Source organism: Dendrobates tinctorius, unplaced genomic scaffold, assembly GCF_039654945.1.
Source record: "Dendrobates tinctorius isolate UK_male_01 unplaced genomic scaffold, ASM3965494v1 ptg000008l, whole genome shotgun sequence".
Taxonomy (NCBI): domain Eukaryota; kingdom Metazoa; phylum Chordata; class Amphibia; order Anura; family Dendrobatidae; genus Dendrobates; species Dendrobates tinctorius.
The window spans coordinates 26975686-26998846 of record NW_027361676.1 but is presented as its reverse complement, the minus strand read 5'-3'; the positions used below and the strand labels follow the sequence as shown (position 1 = coordinate 26998846).

The 23161-nt window shown below is 42.4% G+C and overlaps 1 protein-coding gene across 2 annotated transcripts in view; it reads right to left on the bottom strand.

Annotated features, from left to right (window-relative positions):
* Positions 1-23161, bottom strand: part of RXFP1 (relaxin family peptide receptor 1) — a 548429-nt gene that overhangs the window by 37552 nt on the left and 487716 nt on the right. For both annotated transcript variants that reach the window (XM_073576626.1, XM_073576616.1), the window contains exons 11-15: positions 18572-18643; positions 18262-18333; positions 9904-9975; positions 8528-8599; positions 3886-4115 (exon numbers count right to left, since the gene is read on the bottom strand). In XM_073576626.1, coding sequence (XP_073432727.1) covers positions 3886-4115; positions 8528-8599; positions 9904-9975; positions 18262-18333; positions 18572-18643 — 518 coding nt within the window. The remainder of the gene's footprint in view (positions 1-3885; positions 4116-8527; positions 8600-9903; positions 9976-18261; positions 18334-18571; positions 18644-23161) is intronic.

Here is a 23161-nt window from a genome sequence, read left to right as displayed (position 1 = left end):
AACCAGCTGATATGAAAAAGGCCCTGAAGCAGCTAGGCTTCAAAAACTGAATCAGCACTCAGGTATTTTCAGAAGACAGAGCTAAATGAATTCAGCACACCCCAGCAGGGAATGGCAGAAATCCAGAAAAACAAAGCAAAAACAAAGTCAAAGGACAAAAGCAAAAGGCCGAGCAGCAAACTTAGCTTTGGAGGAGCAGGAATTCAGACTGGTCTCCAAGGATCCCACAGAGAAATCACCCGCAGGGCAGAAGGGCGTCGGCAGCATTATATCCAGTCCGTAACTCCACTCAGCCAGTCACAATCATCAGCCTCAGGTGTTTGACAATCAGGCTCAATACCTTTCTTTACCAGAAGAGGGAGTTCCTCGGGCCTCAGTAATGAAGGGGAAAATGAACTCACAACAGGTCACCAGTCTGGTTGCTCTTTTCTGAACTTGCTCCAGTTTGTTGATGTATTTTTTAAAATGTGGCGCCCAAAACTGGACACAGTATTCCAGATGAGGTCTGACCAAAGAGGAGTAGAGGGCAATATTGACTTCACGTGATCTAGACTGTATGCTTCTGTTAATACATCCTAGAATTGCATTTGCCTTTTTTGCTGCTGCTGCATCACACTGTTGACTCATATTCAGTCTGTGATCTATTAGTATACCCAAGTCTTTTTCACATGTGCTGTTGCTTAGCCCTATTCCTCCCATGCTGTATATGCTTTTTTCATTTTTATTGCCCAGATGTAGTACTTTGCATTTTTCCCTGTTAAAAACCATTCTGTTAGTTGCTGGCCACTGCTCCAGTTTATTTATATCTTTTTGAATCTTCTCTCTCTCTTCTCTAGTATTAGCTATCCCTCCTAGCTTTGTGTCATCAGCAAATTTAATCAGTTTACCCTCAATTCCTTCATCTAAATCATTGATAAAGATTTTGAACAATACAGGGCCCAGGACAGAGCCCTGTGGTACCCCACTTGAGACATTCTTCCAACTGGATGTGCAGCCATTTACGACCACTCTTTGGGTCCGATCACTAAGCCAGTTATGAATCCACCTAACAGTTGCCTTGTCCATTCCATGCTTAGTCATTTTTTCAATAAGGATTGTGTGAGATACTTTGTCAAATGCTTTGCTGAAGTCAAGATATACTATATCTACAGCATTTCCCTGATCCACCCAATCAGTGATTCTGTCATAGAAGGAAATTAAGTTAGTCTGACGTGACTTATTAGTTACAAACCCATGCTGACTCTGTTTAATCACTTCATTCTTATCCAGGTACTGACATACATGTTGTTTAATAATTTGTTCAAAGATCTTTCCTGGTATATAAGAGTCAGACTCACCGGCCTATAGTTGCCTGGGCCCACCTTCTTCCCTTTTTTGAAGATAGGAACATTTGCTCTTCTCCAGTCTTCTGGGACTTCTCCTGTTCTCCAAGAATTTTTAAAGATTATGGAGAGGGGTTCAAAAATTTCTTCTGCTATCTCCTTCAGTACTCTGGGGTGTAATTCATCTGGACCTGGAGACTTGAATTCATTTAGGTTAGCTAAGTGTTTCCTCACTATCTTTCTGTTTATAGTTATCCTGGATTCTTCTATTACTTTAATAGGACAGTGAAGAATAGTTGATGTTGTTTTCCTTTAGAGAGAAAACAGATGCAAAATAGGAATTTAAAAGTTCGGCTTTCTCAACATCCTGTCTTACCATTTCATCATTTTCATCCTGTAGAAATCCTATAGCATCTTTGACTTTTCTTTTACTTTTGACATATCCCCAAAATCCTTTATTATTGCTTTTGACGTCTCTTGCAACCCTCAATTCATTGTCAGCTTTATATAATCTGATTCGTGCCCTGCAGGTTCTGCAGACAGCATTATATTCTTCTTTAGATATGCCTCCCTCTTTCCATTTTAGAAACATTTATTTCTTCCTTTTTAGCATGTACTTAAGTTCTGTGTTCATCCATCCTGGTTTCCTTAAATGCTTCCTATTCTTCCCTCTTTTCGGAATTGTTAATGATTGTGCTTTGAGAATTTTTTTTTAAGTTTTCCCATCCTTCCTGGACATTTTTGTCCTTAAGGATATCCAGCCATTGGATCCCTCCAATTCTCTTTCTGAATCCCTTAAAATCTGCCTTTCTGAAATCTAACCTTGACGTCTGAGTCTTCACGGGTCTTCCTCCTCTAGTTATCAAAAATTCTAAAATAGCATGGTCGCTACCTCCTAGGGTCCCAGCCACTTTTACCTCCTCAACCATTTCCTCCCTGTTTATAAGGATTAGATCCAAGGTAGCAGTTCCCCTTGTTTTCTCCCCTACCTTTTGGAAGATAAAGTTGTCAGCAAGAGATGATAATAATTTCCTTGACCTGTTAGTTTTGCCTGAGAGAGATTCCCAACAAATGTCTGAATAGTTGAAATCTCCCTCTCGACTTGAACCATTTTCCCTGTCCCAACTGCCAAAAAACATCCTCACAGTATGATGATGTCATCACCATGTTTCACTATGGGGAGGGTGTTCTTGGGGTGATGAGCTGTGTTGGTTTGGCGACAGACAGCATTTACCATGGAGGCCAATAAGTTCAATTTTGTTCTCTTATGACCACAGAAACTTCCTCCATACATTTATGGAGTCTTATAAGTATTTTGGAAAACTCAAAATGAGCCTTACAATTTTTGTAAGTAAAGGTTTTTTTTCCTGCCCACTCTTCCATAAAGTTCACCTCTATGGAGTGTATGGCTTATTGTGATTGTGTGGACAGATACTTCAATCTCTGCTTGGGAACTCTGCAGCTCTTTCATGGTTACTTTGGTCTCTGTGCTGCCTCTCTGATTAATTCTCTCCTTGCCCTGGCTGAGAGTATTGGTGGGAGGTCCTCTCTTGGCAGGTTTGTTCTGGTACCATGTTCTTTCTATTTGATAATAATGGATTTGAGGGTGATCAGGGGGATCATCAGAGATTGGGATTTTTTTTTATAACCCAACCCTGACTTATACTTCTCAACAACTTTGTCCCTAACTTGTTTGGAGATCTTCTTGATCTTCATGGTGTTTGGTCAGTGGTGCTTCTTACTTAATGGTGCTGCAGCCTCTGTGGCCTTTCCGAAAACGTGTGTATATACTGACAGACCATATGACGCTTAGATTGCCCACAGGTGGACTTCCTTTCACTGAGCAGGTGACTTATGACGGTAATTGGTTGCACCAGCCAATTTTTAGTTATTTGATGCCATAAATTTAATTTATTCCTATATTTTTCTCACTTCACCAACTTACAATATTTAGTGCTGATGAATCACACACAAATCGGACTACAAAAATATTTAAAACATAGGTTGTAATGTAACAAAATAGATAAAAAGTCAAGGGAGTGAATACTTTTGCAAGCCACTGTATTACCTGAGTAATAGTATTTCTGAGCATAATTTAACCGTAGTGGAGTATTTTTCTGCAGGTTCTATGTCTCATAAGTTTTTCTAAAATTGAAAGAATTGTTTACGGGAACTAAATTCTTACTTTTAAATTCAGTATAAGGAATATAATATTAACAATTAATAATATGAACCAATTAATGACACTATTACACCTTTTGATATACATTCTTAGTTTATGGTCTATGGCAATGATAGCTGAGCCCAGCGATGCTCTTGGCTATATTGATGTGTTCAATACCATAGACATAAAAGGGAGCCAGGGGACAACAGAAAAACAGGGGACACAGGTCATTTTGGCTTACAATCCCATCAGTGAGACCCACACCTTTCTAATATTGATCACATATCCAGTTGGTAGGTGATCATTTATGCAATATTCGTTTAAGGCACTGAATGGTTCCATTGCAAGGGGTAAAAGAAGATTTCTTGATTCCTGTGAATTTATCATGTAACTACTTACAACAAAGAGATATGATGCACATAGCATGTAGCTTGTTCTCTGATCTGATATATGGCCGAGTGCAAATGACAAAGATGTTCCCAAAGCAGGTGGCCACAGAAACGACCCAAACAAACACGCGCTGTACTATGCTGGCAAGCAAATTCTCCAGAGAAGAAATGCCATCTGTGTTTGGCTTGCAGTTTCTCACATGAGGGGCGAAACCACAGTATTGGAATTTCTTAAAATATCTGCCAAGGACAAAAAAAAATGTGTAAGTACAAGAGGTGAATATGAAGTTCTAAAATCCAAACAGACAGACAACACTCATCTACGCGTTTCAGGCATAAATAGTTCCCTCAGTGATAATGAATCAAATGCATGCAGGGTTATAATTTGCTGACAGCCAAAAAACTTTGTACGAGATCAAATTTCAATCTATTTACCGTATATAATTGCCTTGTAATGTTTTAATTTCCTGTTCTGTCCAGATGTCACCGTATCCCAGAATTCCAAGTGGATTTAGTTCACCCACCGCCATATTGGGACACCCAAGTGATGGGTGTCTCAATATGGAAACTGCTGCTGGTACCAACCTATTGCGCGGTACTACCTGCGGAACACCGTCACACCACACACACACACTATACGCCGTACGCACCACACACACACACACACTCACGCACTTATACACTCACACACTCATACACCCTCACACTCACACACTCATTCACACTCACACACTCACGCAGCCTCTTGCACGGTACCACCAGTGGAACACCGTCTCACTGCGCCTACGCGAACTCTGAGCAGGCGTAGTGGATCATTCGGCTGATCCCTTTGGCAGATGCGCAACGTGTCTCCAGGCAGAGGAAGCCGGTCACATCAGAGGGGTTTTCCCAAGAACGAAAGTTCATTTTAAAAATTGTCTGTGGCTGACCGTGTACGGAGCATACCACCTCTCCTGGGCAGGGGAGGAAGCAAAAGACAATACTGACATTACAGCAGAGGAATCACAGAGGATTCATTTTGTGAGGTAAAATATTTCAATGACTGTTTTTAAACAATATTTTACCTCACAAAATGTATCCTCTGTGATCTCCTGCTGTAATGTCAGTATTGTCTTTTGCTTCCTCCCCTTCCCAGGAGCTGTGGTATGTTCTGTACACGGTCAGACACAGGGGTGAGAGAGACAGAGTACAGGGGGGAGACAGCTCAAACGGGACAGCACATGAGGGGAGAACACAGCACAGGAAGGAGAGAGACAGACAAGGGGGATAGCACATGGGGATTCAGGTAAAAGAGGAGAACACAGACAGGAGAAGTCAGCAAATGGGGAAAGAGAGCGTGGATAGGTGGGTGAGCACATGGGGGGGAGAGATTCTCAATGCTGCAAAGCCTGCCCCCATCGTGACATTAGCATCCTCCCGATGCGATAGCAGTAGTCCTCCATCTAGTCTAATATATAATTACCTTGTAATGTCTTCACATCCTGTTCTGTCCAGATGTCTCCAGATTCCAGAATTCCAAGCGGTGGAAGTTCACCAACCACCATATTGGGACACCCAAGTGATGGGTGTCTCAATATGGAAACTGCTGGTGGCACCAGCCTCTTGTGTGGTACCACCAGCGGAACACCGTCGCACCACACACTCACACACTGTATATGCCGTACGAACCACACACACAAACACACACTGTATATGCCGTACGCACCACACACACACACTGTATACGCTGTACGCACCACACACACCAGTTATGATTAGGTAACCGAGGAGGATAACAGGGGAATAGGCGAGGCAACCAGATAACCAGAGAGGTTGGTAACTTAGCGGATTGCAGACCCCTAAACTGACAACACAACTAGAATTAGCCGTGGGACGTACCTAAAATGCCCTAGATGCCTCAGCACAGCCAAAGAATTAACTAAGCCTAAAGAGAGAAAGGGGAAAGCTAAACTGCCCCAGAGTAGACCCCAAAGGAATAGATAGCCCCTGAACATATATTGCTGGTGAGATAAGATGAGGCACAAACAGGCAGAAAATAGAGTAAGCAAATGATGGGGCCCAAACTGTCTAGATAGAATAGGACAGGAAAGGATACTGTCTGCAATCACACAAAAAACCCTAAGAAAAATTCCAACACATCTAAAATGCAAAAATACGGAGGCCAAACGCCCTCTCCCCCACTAAATTAGAACTCTGGTGTAACTGGACGCAACCAAAAGATACTGATATAACAGGGGATTAGAAATACTGCAAGACTGACATAAGCTGTGTCAAAAGAAACAGAGTCCAGCACAGGTCCCAGCAGGGAACCAGGCTAGACTCACCCCAGCAAGGCAGAAATCAGAGACAAGCAAATAATGGAGAAAATTCAAAAAGATTCAGGCAGACACATAACTTATCTGAAAGGTGCAGGATGAAGCAGGAGGCAAGCAGACTTCCAAAATACTCAGGAAGAAAACCAAATCACCGGCAAGAGCTGAGGGAAGGTTGCTCACTTAAATCACTCCAATCTGTAACACCTGACAGCCAATCACCCTGCTCAGGTGATTGACTTCCGTCAGCCAGACCAGCTCCATTACCAGCAGCAACCACCGGAAGGAGCCCAAACTCAGAAGCCAGGTCAAACGTGTTCACATCACACACCCACATTCTGTATATGCCGTACGCACCACACACACTGTATACGCCTTATGCAGCCTCTTGCGTGGTACCACCAGCGGAACACCATCACGAACACGCCGCCGCCGGGATCAGCTGAATGATTCACTGCCTGCCACCATCTTTATACAGGAGGAGCACATGCACAGTTTTAATGTGACTGCCGCTATCTGTCTGCACAAAGATGGCGGCGGTCTGATTTACTGTGTCTGCGCAAATTCCGTGCAGGCGCAGTGAATCATTCGGCTGATCCTGGCGGCAGATACACAATGTATCTACAGGCAGAGGAAGCCGGTCACATTAAAGGGCTTTTCCTACGAACGAAAGTTCATTTTAAAAATTGTATCTGACCGTGTATGGAGCATACTACATCTCCTGGGCAGGGGAGGAAGCAAAAGACAATACTGACATTACAGCAGTGGATCACAGAGGATTCATTTTGTGAGGTAAAATATTTCAATGACTGTTTTTAAACAATATTTTACCTCACAAAATGTATCCTCTGCGATTTCCTGCTGTAATGTCATTACTGTCTTTTGCTTCCTCCCCTGCCCAGGAGCTGTGGTATAGACAGGTCAAAGAAGAGAGCACAGACGGGAGAAGTCAGCACATGGGGAAAGAGAGAGTTGATAGGTGGGTGAGCACATAGGGGGAGAGATTCTCAACACTGCAAAACCTGCCCCCATCGTGACATTACTGCCCTCCCGATGCGGTAGCATCGGGCCTCCATCTAGTAGTAACATAATGAGATTTATGTGCAGTTGGGTGAGCTGAATACAATTTTTCCATTATAAGAGTTTGGATATTAGGAAAATACAATGGGCCACGTATAAAAAAAAGAATGTGATAGGGCAGCTGAGCTTGTTAGCTATCAATCAGAGACACTGTTCTATTATTCAAGAACAATTCAGAAAATCTAAGCTGACCTGGTTGGTTATTCCGGCTCTGTTCTGTTTATGAATATAGTTACAGCAGTATGTAATGTTGCTCTGAACATTGGACACCAACCAACCATCATTATGCTTTGTTTTTATCAAGGGTTGTATATTTGGCATCTTAAAATTCCCACTGAGCCAGGGGGCCTGACCTGCTTTTTTATTAACATAAAAATGACAAGGTTTACCAACAGTAATCAATTCCCAATTTCTTTAGTTAAAACTAGGTTGGAAATTGAAGACAGCAGGTGAGAATTTTAAGCTATGATTTTTTTTCAAATCCAGATGGAATCATTTGTTTTGTGTTGTCATCCTTAAAATAAGTATAATTGCTCCAAATGTATAATGCGGCAGATGTTTTACAAAAAAGAATTTGAGGATCCGATCATAGTATTCACATGGGGCCTCATTGAGTACTCTATAACCATTCATATTACTTAAAAATCAGCAGATCCCCGGAGAAACCACCTGTTACCAAGACATCCTATAAATAACAGAGTTTTGACATCTACGTCTAAACTGTCAGGTGGTGAAACAGAAAAAAATCACTGTGTGACACATGGAATAAATAGCGCAGAGTTTTTAGAGATAAATAGAATTCTATTATGAGCTACTTTAGGATAGCACAGATGGTAACTGGTGCCGCTCCAAGACGATCTTCACAATGGAAGGACCACTCTAAGCAAAATCAGCCCCCCTTGTGGGTCAGCTTATTTTTAGCTCTCTGACTAAGTGGCCTTTTTGTATAAAAAGTTATTTTTGGCCATAGAGAGTTCTAAAAAGAAATTGATGTAGAGCCCAAAAAATACTATGTCCCTATTCAAAGATCCATCAGTATTTTCCATACAGATTTGTAAGAATAACTACTCATTGACCTGAATCTTCTGAATAAAAATGAAAGAGAGGAATATGGAGCAGTGCATGACATCTGAAGGAGCATTCATTTTAATTTGTGAAACCCTTTTATATATTACCCTTCATGGGATGAGGAAAATATGTACGTGAACATAGCCGTGGGGACAGATTTTGTTTCACGAGGATAGCAAAAATGTTACATACATGTGGGTGAGATTTCTCAGTGGCATAAACATTCTTCTCTGAATATTTGGAATTTCAATACCCTCAAGGCTTCTGTAGCACAAAATAAAAAATATATCCATTAGTATAAGGAGTCAATTCAAAATAAAGTGAGCAAGAGCACAGTCATATCCTAAACACTGATGGAATTGGTCTCCTAGATAGTAACGTTAGACTATCTTACTCTATGGAGTGCCAGAAATTTTTTTTTTTAATTATATATTTTATTAGATATGCTAAATTATTTAAAATATTCACCCTGACAAGCCCTAGGTAGCCCTAACCTTTGGGTCCACCTACCTGCGGAGGTTGGCACCCTAAATAATCTGAGAATTGGCACCCCTGATCCTTGATGGCTATCCCTGACGATCCCTATCTTCCTATTTGGCCCAAAAGTCTATTGTAGGTTTATGGATATATCTATGATGTGGGCGGTACACGTTTTACTATTTTGCACTAATGTCCTTAAACAGTGTAAGCAGCTTGTAGGATGTGGTGTAGCTGTGGGGACGGAGAACTGGCTGTCAGATACATTCAGAAGAAAAACAAGGTTTATTACTATGTTAACCTTCTCAATCTCTGTATACAGAGTGTTGTGCTTGTGTACACAGATTAGAAAGCACTGGTATTGCTTCCTCCTCCAGATGCTGTAAATATGTGATCACTGGGTGTAGAGAGCAAGAGCTACCAGATCGTAGGAGACACAGTCAGCTCTTCTACGTAGGCAGGAGGCTGAATTTCCCCTTTAACTGGGGCTAATATAACAACATAACAACCCAAGTTACAGGGAAAATAATCAATAAAAAGAAAGCATTAATATTTTAAAATGTTTCTCCCCCAATGTTTTTTAATGATCTTATGGGAGATAAAAATAGTGTGAATGAATTAAACAACGAAAAAAAATTCAATATATGAAATAATTTCTACTTTAAAGGGAATGCAATTTGAATATGTTATTAGCGGTCTTTTGTGACTGTAAAAGTACTAATTTTTCTTTCAAAAAATAGACACGTGTTTCCTTTGTTCTTTACATTTTCACTCCAATAACAGGAAAAAAAAAAAAGAAATATAAAAATATAAAAATGAAGTCCTACGTTTTGCGAAAAAAAAAAAACAGGCAAAGCTCATTTGAATATCCAAGCGAGAGAAAAGATTTGAGCTGTTGGAAGTTCATGTATAATAAGGCTAGAAAATGTGCCTGGTCAGGAAGGGGGAAAAATGGTATGATCGTGAACTGGTTAAATAAAAAATCCACACAGTAATAATAATCTTTAGATCTAACATCATGCATACACAAAGTAATCACAGTATGTAAATTTACAAGCGTAACATTTTTAAATTCTAATCTCTCTACTTACAAGGATTTCAGTGTAAGTACATAATCAAACTGGTCTGGTTGAATCTTCTGCATGGGGTTGTCAGAAATATTCCTGGACGTAGGAAGAAAGAATAGATGCATGAGTGCATTGGAAGGTCTCATTTTAAGGATAAGGAAAATACTAACAACCAGTTATTAGTTTATTCAGACATTTTCAGGAGGAATGACAGAGGAACAACATAAAATAGAAAACTAAAAAAAAACAGTGGTGCAGAATTTTTATCCTATAGAGAAAACTGTAAGGAGCTCACCGTCAGAGACTCTCTTAAAGGGCTCATACTCATCTGTATTTAAATCGGACGAGTGCAATCTGATATAAAAATTGGATTGCACTCTGACTAATGTTATGCAATGATTATGCGTTCATCTGCAATTTTTTTCTTACCTCGGATCAGACTGAGAAAAAAATCACAGCATGCTACGAGTGGCCGCGAATATCGGACGAGACTCACCAAAGCAAGTCAATGGGTGCCAGAAATAAATTGCACAGCACACGGACCATGCATGTGCCGTCCGATTTTTACGCACCCCTCTCATAGGAAGCCTGACATTTAGCCAAGTATAGTAAATTCACTGTGTGACCCGTCAGAATAGAATAGAAAGAATAGATTTATAGGTAGAATACACAGAAAGATGTCAGTGAGATATATAATTAGTGCAGTGCGTGTTTAGTTTAATATACATGTATTTAGCTAAGGCAAAAATAGGAGCACAGAAAATAAATGGGAAATATTTAAATCAGTTTTACACACCCACTGCGAGCTAGCCATACCGTACAGAAATAAAAGGGCTAGGAACAAGAGAACACCAATGTGGCTAAATAAGGATGTAAAAAGGGCAATAAATAACAAGAACAAGGCATTTAGGAAGCTAAAACAAGAAGGCAATGAAGAAGCATTAAAAAGTTATAGAGAAAAAAATAAAATGTGTAAAAAACAAATACATTTAGCAAAAGTGGAAACTGAGGCTGGTTTCACATTTGCGTTTTTTAGCGCTGGAAAAAAACGCATACCTGCGCATGCGTTTTTTCCCCTATATTTAACATGGGTGCGCATACCTGCGCGCTGGTTAGCGCATGTATGCGATTTTCATGCGCTGCGTTTTTTTGGGGTGTGCGTTGGTATTTTCCAGACGCAGCATGTTGCATTTTTTGGCCCTGCAAAAAAGCGCATGCGCACATATGCGCACGTTTTGCGCTAAAAATGGCCATTATAGCCTATGGATGCGCATATGTGCGCACTGGCATGCTCATGTATGCGTTTTTTTGCATATGCGTTTTTTTTTTTTAACCATGGAATTTAGGGGTTTGGGTTAGAGTTAGGGTCAGGGTTAGGGTTAGGGTTGGGGTCAGGGTTAGGGTTAGGGTCAGGGTTAGGGTTAAGTATGGTTTTGTTAAGGATTAGGGTCAGGGTTAGGGTCAGGATTAGGGTTAAGTATGGTTTTGTTAAGGGTTAGGGTCAGGGTTAGGGTTAGGGTTAGGGTCAGGGTTAGGGTTAGGGTCAGGGTTAGGGTTAGGGTCAGGGTTAGGGTTAAGTATGGTTTTGTTAAGGATTAGGGTCAGGGTTAGGGTCAGGATTAGGGTTAAGTATGGTTTTGTTAAGGGTTAGGGTCAGGGTTAGGGTTAGGGTTAGGGTCAGGGTTAGGGTTAGGGTTAGGGTCAGGGTTAGGGTTAGGGTCAGGGTTAGGGTTAAGTATGGTTTTGTTAAGGATTAGGGTCAGGGTTAGGGTCAGGATTAGGGTTAAGTATGGTTTTGTTAAGGGTTAGGGTCAGGGTTAGGGTTAGGGTTAGGGTCAGGGTTAGGGTCAGGATTAGGGTTAAGTATGGTTTGGTTAAGGGTTAGGGTCAGGGTTAGGGTTAGGGTTAGGGTTAGGGTCAGGGTTAGGGTTAAGTATGGTTTTGTTAAGGGTTAGGGTCAGGGTTAGGGTTAGGGTTAGGGTCAGGGTTAGGGTTAGGGTTAGGGTTAGTAAAGTCATGGTTTGGGTAGTGTGAGGGGCCACCTAAAAATGTTGGAAAAAAACGCAAACGCGGTAAAAACGCACTAAAAACGCATACAAACGCATAAAAACGCTGCGTTTTTTTCATGCATGCTCATAAAAATGCTTGAAAAAAACGCAGCAGTTGTATGCTTATGTATGCGTTTTTTCAATGCGTTATTTTGCGGGAAAAACGCGCTGCAAAAAAAAGCAAGTGTGAAACTAGCCTGAGAGACTCATTGCTAAGGAAAGTAAAACAAACCCCAAACTATTCTTTAATTATATAAACAGTAAAAAGATTAAAATTGATGGTGTCGGCCCTTTAAAGAACAATGAGGGTGAAATCATAGAGAGCGATGTGGGAAAAGCAAATGTTTTAAATACTTTTTTCTCAACAGTGTTCACACAGGAAAAGGATTTGCCAGGGGAAATGCAGAGTGATAATGTAAACTCCCCATTAAGTATTACCTGCCTAACCCAGGAAGAAGTGCAGAACCGCCTTAGTAAGATTAAAATTGACAAATCACCAGGCCCTGATGGCATTCACCCTCGGGTATTAAGGGAGTTAAGTAATGTGATAGACAGGCCTCTATTCCTTATATTTAAAGACTCTATAGAAACAGGGTCTGTTCCTTTTGATTGGCGGCAAGCAAATGTGGTACCAATATTCAAAAAGGGGTGTAAAAGGGAACCTGGAAACTATAGGCTGGTAAGCTTAACATCTGTTGTGGGTAAAATTTTTGAAGGGTTTCTAAGGGATACCATTATGGAATATCTCAATGTTAATAAATGTTTAACTCCATATCAACATGGATTTATGAAGGATCGCTCCTGTCAAACTAACCTGATCAGCTTCTATGAGGATGTAAGCTCTCAAATGGACCAAGGAGAATCATTGGATGTCATTTATCTCAACTTCTCTAAAGCATTTGACACTGTCCCACATAAAAGATTGGTAAGTAATATGAGAAAGCTTGGGCTAGGGGAAAATGTGTGTAGATGGGTAGATAGCTGGCTTAGTGATAGAAAACAAAGAGTGGTTATTAATGGTGCATACTCAGATTGGGCCAGGGTTACTAGTGGGGTACCACAGGGTTCTGTATTGGGCCCCCTACTATTTAATATATTTATTAATGATCTAGTGGATGGCTTACACTGTAAAATATCAGTATTTGCAGATGATACAAAACTATGTAAGGTAGTTAACACAAAGGAGGACAGTTTGCAACTACAGACAGATTTGAGTAAATTGGAGAATTGGGCTGAAAAATGGCAAATGAGGTTTAACACAGATAAGTGTAACGTTATGCACATGGGAAGGAGAAACAGATGCTATAATTACTTACTAAATTGGATACTGCTGGGGAAATCAGACATGGAAAAAGACTTAGGCATCTTAGTCAATAAGAAGCTAAATTGGAGTGCCCAGTGTCAAGCAGCTGCCATCAAAGCAAATAGGATCATGGGATGCATTAGAAGAGGTCTGGGGACACGAGATGAAAACATAATTCTCCCTCTGTACAAATCACTCGTCAGACCACACTTGGAGTATTGTGTGCAATTTTGGACGCCGGTGCTCAAGAAAGACATTACTGAACTGGAAAGGGTTCAAAGGCGGGCTACTAAAATGATAAATGGAGTTGGTTCACTACAATACCGAGAAAAGTTATCAAAACTAGGTCTATTTAGTCTAGAAGAGAGAAGACTTAGGGGAGACTTAATATATATGTACAAGTATATCAGAGGGCAATACAGAGATCTCTCCAATGAACTGTTTGTACCAAGGACTGTGACAAGAACAAGGGGGCATTCTCTTCGTTTGGAGGAAAGACAATTTCTGCACCAGCATAGAAGAGGGTTCTTCACGGTAAGAGCAGTGAGGCTCTGGAATTCTCTTCCTGAGGAAGTGGTGATGGCCAACTCACTGAATGAATTTAAGAAAGGAATGGATGCTTTTCTTGTGAGTAACAGTATAGAAGGTTACGAATAACAGAATATTATAGGTAGATGGTTGCCCCAGCTTAAGGGAAGGAAATTTTTTTCCCTATGGAGAAAATTGGGACTCTTAAATGAGGCTCCACGGACTTTATTTGCATATTTGTAGTTCCCAGGGAGCATTGCACCTAGGATTTCACTGATTGAGCGCCTTTGCCGGCTGCCGCAGTGTTTTCTTTGACTGGTCTCCCTGAGGTCAGTGATTGTTTTGTGATGTTGGTCTACTAGGCATTGCTCCCACTGGGTCGCCCTCCCAGGGCTGTGGGGTACTCGGTACTGGGCCCGATGAGCTTCAATGGGAGATGTCACGGCAGCTGGAACCCGGCCCGTGGCCCTGGGCGCCCATTGTAAAAGGGGTTGTTGCAGTGTGCTTATGGTGATGAAAGTTTATAAGTGATTCGTGACGCTACCTTTGGTGTTTGGCAATAGAGATGTAAGCCAACGCTGCAGACAGATCCTCTGGGACAGATCGTGTGGTGCAGCAATGATGTTATAGCCCTCCACAGGCAGGGCTGTAGTCCCAGGGCAGAGTAGGTGAAGTGACATGTAGATGGTGCAGTGTCAGGCGCAAGGGATGTAGCAGTGCTGGGCTGGTTGGCGCAGGAATACGTGGAGGTCACCAGGGCATGTAGTTCCAAAGCTTTACTCACAGTCTGTTGCATGTAGAGGTGCCCGCATCCGTGCCGTGTCCTCCGGTTCGGGAGCTCAGCCAACTTCCAGGCAAGATGAAGTACTTCTTTCCAACACTCTGCCAACGTATGTGCCTTTCCTGAACGTCTCCTCTTATAGCGCCTTTGAATGAAGTACTCCTAGTACTGAGTTACACTGGAGTTCCTCCTGTCAGATGTTCCTATGAACTCTACTTGTACGGCAGACAGCTGTAGCCTGCTTCGGGGACTCCTTGCTACTAAGTCCCGGCTCTCTCTTATGTTGCTGTTGTGCCCCCAAGTCTTGTGTGGGAATAAAGTGGTCACTACTTCTATTCCTCCGGTGTGTGCTGCAGGACCGTTAGTATCCATACAACCTTGGGGACCGGGCCCCGGCCTTGCATTGTGAACTTGGGAACGGTTCTCTCTTCCAACCCTGTACTTTAGTTCCTCTATTCTCCTTACGTTCCGTTCTAATCCTTCTTCCCAATGGAGAATCAAGCTTCCTTTCTCTGTCTCTTTCCTGTCCCAGCAGACCCAGATCACTGTGGCCTGCTGCAGCACTTCCTTCTCCCATCCCTCTCCCGAGGATCTTCTCTGTCTCCCTCTCTGTCCTTCTACATCCTCACTCACTGACTGAATGAATGACTGACTGACTCACTCAACTCTTCCCGCTCTTTTAGGTAAACTAAGCTCCACCCACCTCCCAGCACGTTTCGTGTTCCAAGCAGGGAGCCACCAAGGGGTGCTATGCTACACTCCAAGCAGGGAGCCGCCAAAGGTGCTTTGCTACACTACTTTGTGGTGTGGGGTGCAGGTGTTGGAGTGTGGTCAGGTGTCTCCACCTTACCTGGGTAGTGGGACACCACAACTCAGGAGGAGGTGCAGTACCTCTGTGGCGACTGAACCCTCAGGGGCACCACACCACCTAACCAGAATCCTACTCCACACTGATGAGGGGCAACACCCCGAAACAGCTGTCTGTGGATGGATACCTCGCCTTGGTATTTCCCTTGTCATATCTGTAAACTCATAAAGAGCTGGATATTGACTTAAAGGGCCACTTAATATGGTGGTAATGGTGGTTTCCGAAAGGAGCTACCCCTTGGCTGGGTCCTTCCCTGGAGGAAGATCTGGCTAGTCCCGTGTTTGAGACTCTTAAATGAGGCTCCACGGACTTTATTTGCATATTTGTATTTCCCAGGGAGCATTGCACCTAGGATTTCACTGATTGAGCACCTTTGCAGGCTGCCGCAGTTTTTTCTTTGACTGGTCTCCCTGAGGTCAGTGATTGTTTCGTGATGTTGGTCTACTAGGCATTGCTCCCACCTAGCCAGAATCCTACTCCACACTGATGAGGGGCAACACCCCGAAACAGCTGTCTGTGGATGGATACTTGGCCTTGGTATTTCCCTTGTCATATCTGTAAACTCATAAAGAGCTGGATATTAACTTAAAGGGCCACTTAATATGGTGGTAATGGTGGTTTCTGAAAGGAGCCACCCCTTGGCTGGGTCCTTCCCTGGAGGAAGATCTGGCTCGTCCTGTGTTTAAGACTCTTAAATGAGGCTCCACAGACTTTATTTGCATATTTTGGAATTATGGCACACAGGTGAAGATAATTTTTATTTTTTATTTTCTTTTTTCGGTTAATAAATGGATAAAAGATGGTAATTGTCAGGGAGTGATTTGTACAATGAAAGTATTTTCTCTGTATGTGTCTTTACTACTTTTGACTATGGGGTTAGTAATGGGGGTGTCTGAGAGACACCTCTCCATTGCTAACCTCATGGCTTCATGTCAGTGGACATAAAACAGCTGACATTAACTCCAAAACAATTACCCTACTTGCCAATGCACCAGAGCAAGTGGGAAAAGCCAAGACCAAGTGACAGAATTGGCACATCTAATGGATGCGCCATTGTTGGGGCGGCTGAGGGCTGTTGTTATTAATCTGGTAGGGGGCCAATATCCATGGTCCCTCCCCAGCCTATTAATATGAGTCTTCAGCTGTCTGCTTAGCCTTTGCTATTTATTAAATCTAGTGGGGACCCCACGTCAATTTTCTTTTTGGGTCACTCCTTTTTAGCAACCAGTAAAGGCTAAGCAAACAGCTGTTTGCTGTTATTAATAAGCTAGGAACCTTTGTGGATATTGTCCCCTTCCCAGAATAATAACACCAGCCCCCAACTGTCTGCTTTCCCTCAGCTGGTTAATAAAAATAAAGGGGATCACACAACATTTTTATCAAACAAATTATTTATTTAATAGATTTAAAAAGGCTACCCTTTAGTGCCACATGAAAAAGGGTGTTAGTTTAATGTATGTAGGGGTCTTCTGACATTAAATATCTACAGGACATCTATCCTATTTATTCTATTTGATTTATTACTTAGAAAATTATCCTAAATGGCAGAGAACTACTGCATGTAAAAGCTTGATGTTAAAAACACATTGCATACAGATTGCTTACACATTCTTAGCACCACGCCGGATCTCTGCTCTGACAGGCATGGTCTCTGGCGTGTCACTTCACTCACCCATGCTGGGGACAGTTCTTCCCTATGCTTTGCATGCTTCCAGCCTGTCCTCTAGCCATGTCCTTAGAGCATGTGCGCATGCACTCCCGCCCTCTTAAAAGGTCAGCATGTGCACTTTCTATTTCCTCCCCAGCCAATGGATGTGGGATATTATGTATATATTGCTTCCTCCCCACTGGGGAGGTGCCTGTGCAACCTTCCTATGTTGTGTAAGGTCGCATACCTGCCTGCTGCACTCTAGTACAAATCCTGCTTTCTGCAATCTGGTGCAAATCCTGCCTGCTGCACTCTAGTGCAAATCCTGCCTGCTGTGCAATCTGGTGCAAATCCTGTCTGCTGCATTCTGACACAAACTCTGTCTGCTGCACTCTGATAAAAGCTCTTCCTACTGCTCCATCCAGTCTGTCCTTCTGGGTCTAGCTGCTGCATGAGCTTTGGTCTGTCCTGGAGTGGCACGTGGCGTTCATCGGGAGCCAAGTCTAAACTTACCATCAGAGGCTCTAGTGAACAGTCTGGAGTTCACTTAGTTACGCCCCTCCAGGTCTCCGTGGTCCGTGGCTTAGTGGTTCCACAAACCACTTCCGTGACACACGTCAGATGGATGTCATACGCTTACTACTTGATAAAAAGTGCATTGTACTTGCCTGTTGAAGCGCAATGTAAGCGCGAAACGATCGTCGTCTGTATTTGCTCCATGGTTGCTCCCTGCTGTTGGTGACTTGATGCCACAATAAAGGATTATTTTGCACGGGACGCAATGTGCCTATCCACTTTCTTCTCTATGGTTCTCAAGTTTTTGCAATCTCTGGTGCTCCCATTATGAATGAATGGAGAGGAAGTGGATATGATTGACCTCCGCTCCATTCAGCTGGGCCAGTTTTCAGGATTAGTGGGGGCCATGGAGGTCAGTTGGGGCCCTGGCAGTCCTGGCAGGACCTTCACTGGAAAGTTATCTCCTATACCATGAACTTGAGAAGACCCTTTTAACCACAAGCTTTGATAAAATAAATGTATTATTACTATACAGGCCAATAAATTAGTGATTAAAAGGGAATTTCCCTCTGATTTCCTCTAGTACTCCAGCTTGTATATTGCATATATTTCTGCAGAACTTCAATATCTTTGATTACATTTGATGTTTGCAGCTAGAACGACGTAACTAAAACCTCAGAGGCGGCTTACAGTTGGGATAATTCCTTCATATCCTTGAGTAAAGATGGGGAAAATGCTTCAATTTTGTTATTAGCCAAGTCTCTGTCAAAATAAAAAGTGCACAATAAGTATACACATGGCTTAATTATATATTGTTTTGAAAAAAAGTAAAATGCAAATACAATATATTTATTTTTTGGCATGTTTTGCAGTGTTACCCTACAACTATTTTAGGACTGATGCTTTCAGGATTAACACTTTAACTTGTGTTTTGGCAATCATTGACTAGCCCTGCTGTTCTATAAAATATACTAAGTCACTTAAGGTCTTCCACACTTACAGCTCATCGAGTCTGGAGAGCGATGAAAAAGTGTTGTCACTTATGGTGAGGATTCTATTCTTCCGCAAAACTCTGCAAAACAAAGATAGAAATTCAGATGGACATTCACAATATGAGTAACAGACAAGTCTTTGGTTCATCAGGTCAGTAGTTCCTGGCTTCTGGATGTGAGGCCAGTGAATCTTGTACATTCTGAAATCCCTGGCGCTGCTTTTGATTTGTCAGTGCTGGCACGACGTCACATGAGCATCATGCCACAATGATGTTGTGCCAGCCGGCTAATCAATAGCCGTGCCAGTGATCATCAACCTCATGTCTAACAACCAGAGACAACTAGAGTGCCATTAATTGATCTGCACATTTCCAGTATTTTCATATTGCAGCAACTAATTTAATAGTGGTGCCCGTCCCCAACTTTTTTCTCTCCATGACATAAACTGGTGTCAGAAAAACTTGTCTGCAAATCTAATGGTCTATGGAAAAAGGTTAAGGCTAAGTTCACACTAGGCGTTTTTTCAGGATTTTTTTGCTGCGCTTTTTTATGCCAATTTTCAGCTGCGTTTTACAGTACCAGCAAAGCTTATGGGATTTCAGAAATCTCATGCACACAGCTTGGTTTCTTTGTCATCAGTATTTTTGTGCTTTGCATGTTTTATTATTCATAATGGAGTGTGACACTTCTTTCAGCGTTTTTCACCCATTGGCTTGGTGGAAAAACGCTGAAAAACGCAGGTATCATGTTTTGCTGTGTTTTTTGTGCCAAAACCTGATTCTATGGAATAGGACTTTTTTTCAACACTAAACTTTATCAGCATGCACAAGAGCCAAATCTAGCAGCTAAAACCGCTGCAAAAAACGCACAAAACTCAGCAAAGATGCAAGAAAATACAAGGAAAACATGTTTTTTCTGCAGCTTCTATCCTGCCAAGAGATCAGGTTTTGCTTCAGAAAAAAAACGCTGAAAAAACGTCTAGTGTGAACTACCCTTAAGCTTTCCTTGCATTACTACAACTTTTTCTAGGGAGTCACTACAATCAGACTTTCTTCCCCCAACCCCAGATTGTACAATGGGTCAATAAGGTCTCAAGAGAAAAGCAACAAGAACAAAGTGACATATTTTTATTTAGTTTTACTTTGTCAAAAAATATTGCTTTACAAAGCATAAATTAGCTGTAGCATCATCTGCACCCTAAAATGCTCAATGAGCAATCTGTCATATAATATAATGAATATACTTAGTCCATCAATAGAAAGCTCGTGACAAATACTATGCAGATCCCTGACATATTGCAGGATTATACTTCTCAGAAGGCAAATCCATGGCTAACAATCTCGGAGTTCATTATGCAAAATAATAAGATTTCAAACACGTATTTGCTGATTATGTACTTTGTATGGAAAGTAGAGCTTTAACCAATATACATTCACTTCTTGTCATTTCTGCGCCAGCAACTCTTTAGAGCGAGTAAAATTATTATTGCAGACAGTTCAATTTAGAAATAAAATACCTGAAATTGTATAATTTGTAAAAAGAAATAGCAGGTGTCAATAGGGGATACTCTGGGCCATCCAGAGGAAATGCATGTGTAAGGGATTGAAGAAGAATATCCCTTTAATGCCACCTTCCCTTTAAGGAGTTCTAATGTTAATATGTATTGTAAATAATGTACAGATCTTATGATGTTTCGGTACTGCTACACTACGGTGTATTACCTCCTGTTCATTGGTACTGCCACATTATGTGTTACCATGATGTATTATATTGTGTTGCATGCCGTATTATTCCTCTGTATTTCTGTATAGATTAGGGTAAGTTAGTGCATCGTTTGGGAACATTAGAGGAGGGCACTTGTAGTATATATTCATAGACTAGATAAGTGTAGTTTTGCAAAGGGCCTCTAGATGGGGGTACACTAGTGGGCCTTGTTAGGACAGTTGATAGATAGTTCATATAAGAGTTAACTGTAGGAGGAGCTGCTGTGGGTTAAGTTAGTGTAGGTCATAGGAATAGTTCAGAAGGGCAAGAACGCCCGACAAGTCCACAGGGGCTCTAAGCCCAGCACGCCATAGCAGCTGCGCAACATTGTGGAGAAGCTGAAAAGAACGGGCACAGTTAGACAGGTGCTGTATAAGATCGGAGCACCCGTGGAAATTACAGTTTGTGACAGCAGCAGGAATGGAAAGGAAAAAGTGGTCTAAGAGTCGGGCAGGGCGCAGAGGATTCACCATGTGGCAGATCTTAAATAGGGCTGAAGCCTGCAAGTCTGAGGTGAAGCGGATTAATGGAATCCCCTATGTATTGAGGTCTCAGTGGAGTGATGCTGCGGTACCACCTAGGGCGCTACCACTCCAGACTGTGCGTGAGGACATAGGAACTAAGCAAGGGAAAGTGCAGGATGAAGGCTGTGTGAACTGTAATGTAACTGATGTGTCCGGGACCGTTGAAGAAGAAAGTAAAATCATTAGTTTGGCATCAGAACCGGTATCTCTGTCTGTTATTTCAACCGTGAGCACTGGAACTAAGAGTGCAGGAGCTGTGCAACACCGCTGTGGAATCCCTGATGGTGGACCAGCATCTTGAACAGGTAAGCCGGTAGAAGCTGATGGTCTTTCTGTGGGAGGAAGTCAGGACACCAGAGCCCCGGTGTCCTCGGCTACGACTACCGTCCTGGCCCCCTCTTACATTTGCATAATTTATTTGTATTACAATGAGACTGTCACCCCCAAAACGCTAATTAAATTAAGTTAACAAGTATGACGGAGACTTAAGGCCCCTTTACATTTAGCGATGCACCAGCGATCCCGACCACGGTACGACCCGGTAAGGATCGCTGGTGCTTCGCTAAATGGTCGCTAGTGAGCTGCCAAACAGGCAGATCTCACTAGCGATGCAGCAGCGGTCGCTCTTACCTTTCAGACACATTATGAGTTTTTGGTGAATTTTTGATGCTGCATATTTTTGCTGCTTCAAAAATGCAGCATCTCACATTTACAGCAAAGTGCATAGGATTTATAGAAATCTCACGCCCACTGTGCTTCTTTTTAATGGCGCATAAACTGACCTGCAGTGCATGGTTCAAATCCGCAACATCTCAATTTCTCTTGTGAGTACGCAGAATTTTCTGTGCGGAATTTCCCCATAGACTTGCATTATGTGAGCAAATTCGACAGATAAAAAACACATACATTTTTAGTGTGTTTCCACGGCGAAAACACATCAACAGCCCTGATGATGTCATATACAGGTTCTTCTCACAAAATTAGAATATCATCAAAAAGTTAATTTATTTCAGTGCCTCAATACAAAAAGTGAAACTCATATATAGAGTCATTACAAACAGAGTGATCTATTTCAAGTGTTTATTTTTGCTAATGTTGATGATTATGGTTTACAGCCAATGAAAACACACAAGTCATTATCTCAGTAAAGTAGAATAATTAATAAAAAACACCGGCAAAGGCTTCCTAAGCGTTTAATAAGGTTCCTTAGGCCTCTTTCACACATCAGGTTTTCGCCGTCAGGCGCGATCCGGCGCTTTTGACAGAAACCGGATCCGGCGAAATGCAATGCCGGATCCGGTTTCCCCCCCATTGACTTGCATTTGCGCCGGATCGCGCCGGATGGCCATGCGTTTCATCCGGTTTTCGCTGGATCCGGCAATGTGTCGCGATCCGGTGTCTGGAAAAAACGTCTACTGTAACGTTTTTTGTCTCCGGCGAAAAAGCCGGACACGCCGGATCCGGCGCGTCCGGCTTTTTCACACAATGAAAGCCTATGAGCGCCGCAATGCGCCGGATCCGTTTTTTTGGTCTGAGCATGCTCAGTAGCTCTGCCCACAGGAGATATATAAAAGCAAGACAATGGGACCCTCAGCCACACCCAACATGCCACCCAAGCCAAGAACCAGGAGCAGGAGAAGGCAGCAGACATCTGCAGCAGCAGCACCATCAGCACCACCCCAAATGGAGCAGCAAATGGAACATGCTGAGGAGGGGAGTCCAGCAGCAGATGAGAGACGGTAATTATCAAATCCCCCATTCCTCCAAACTAGGGCCATGGAATATCAAGATATTCATTGGCCCTTTGTTTCTCTTTATTCAACAGCTGCCAAAGAGATGCAGCAGCAGCAGCAGCAGCAGAAATGGCATCACTGGCAGCAGCAACAGCAGCAGCAATACCCACAGCCATGGAGTCTGGCCATCAACAGGACAGCACATCTTCTTCTGGGAGCCCTCCCTCGCATCGTCAGCGTTTGACGGTAAGTTTTTATTTCCAAAATCCATCATCTCTGTAATATATGTCTATTCATTGACTTTTATTTCAAAACAGGAATCACAAGATGAAGAGGAGCTCCCAGAAGAAGAAGGAAGGGGTGGACAGACACCTGGAGTGGGCTCACAATTGGTAAGTTTTTTGCATCAAACGCAGAAACACAACATCTCACTACACACAACACATAGAAAACAATGTTCTGCAGACCACACACAGCAAACAAATGCCTACATCCAAAGACATAACATTTTTTGTTTTCTTCTCTAGTCTTCCCAATCTGGTGCTCGGCCAAGAGGTCCTCGCAGTGCCTCCCAGGG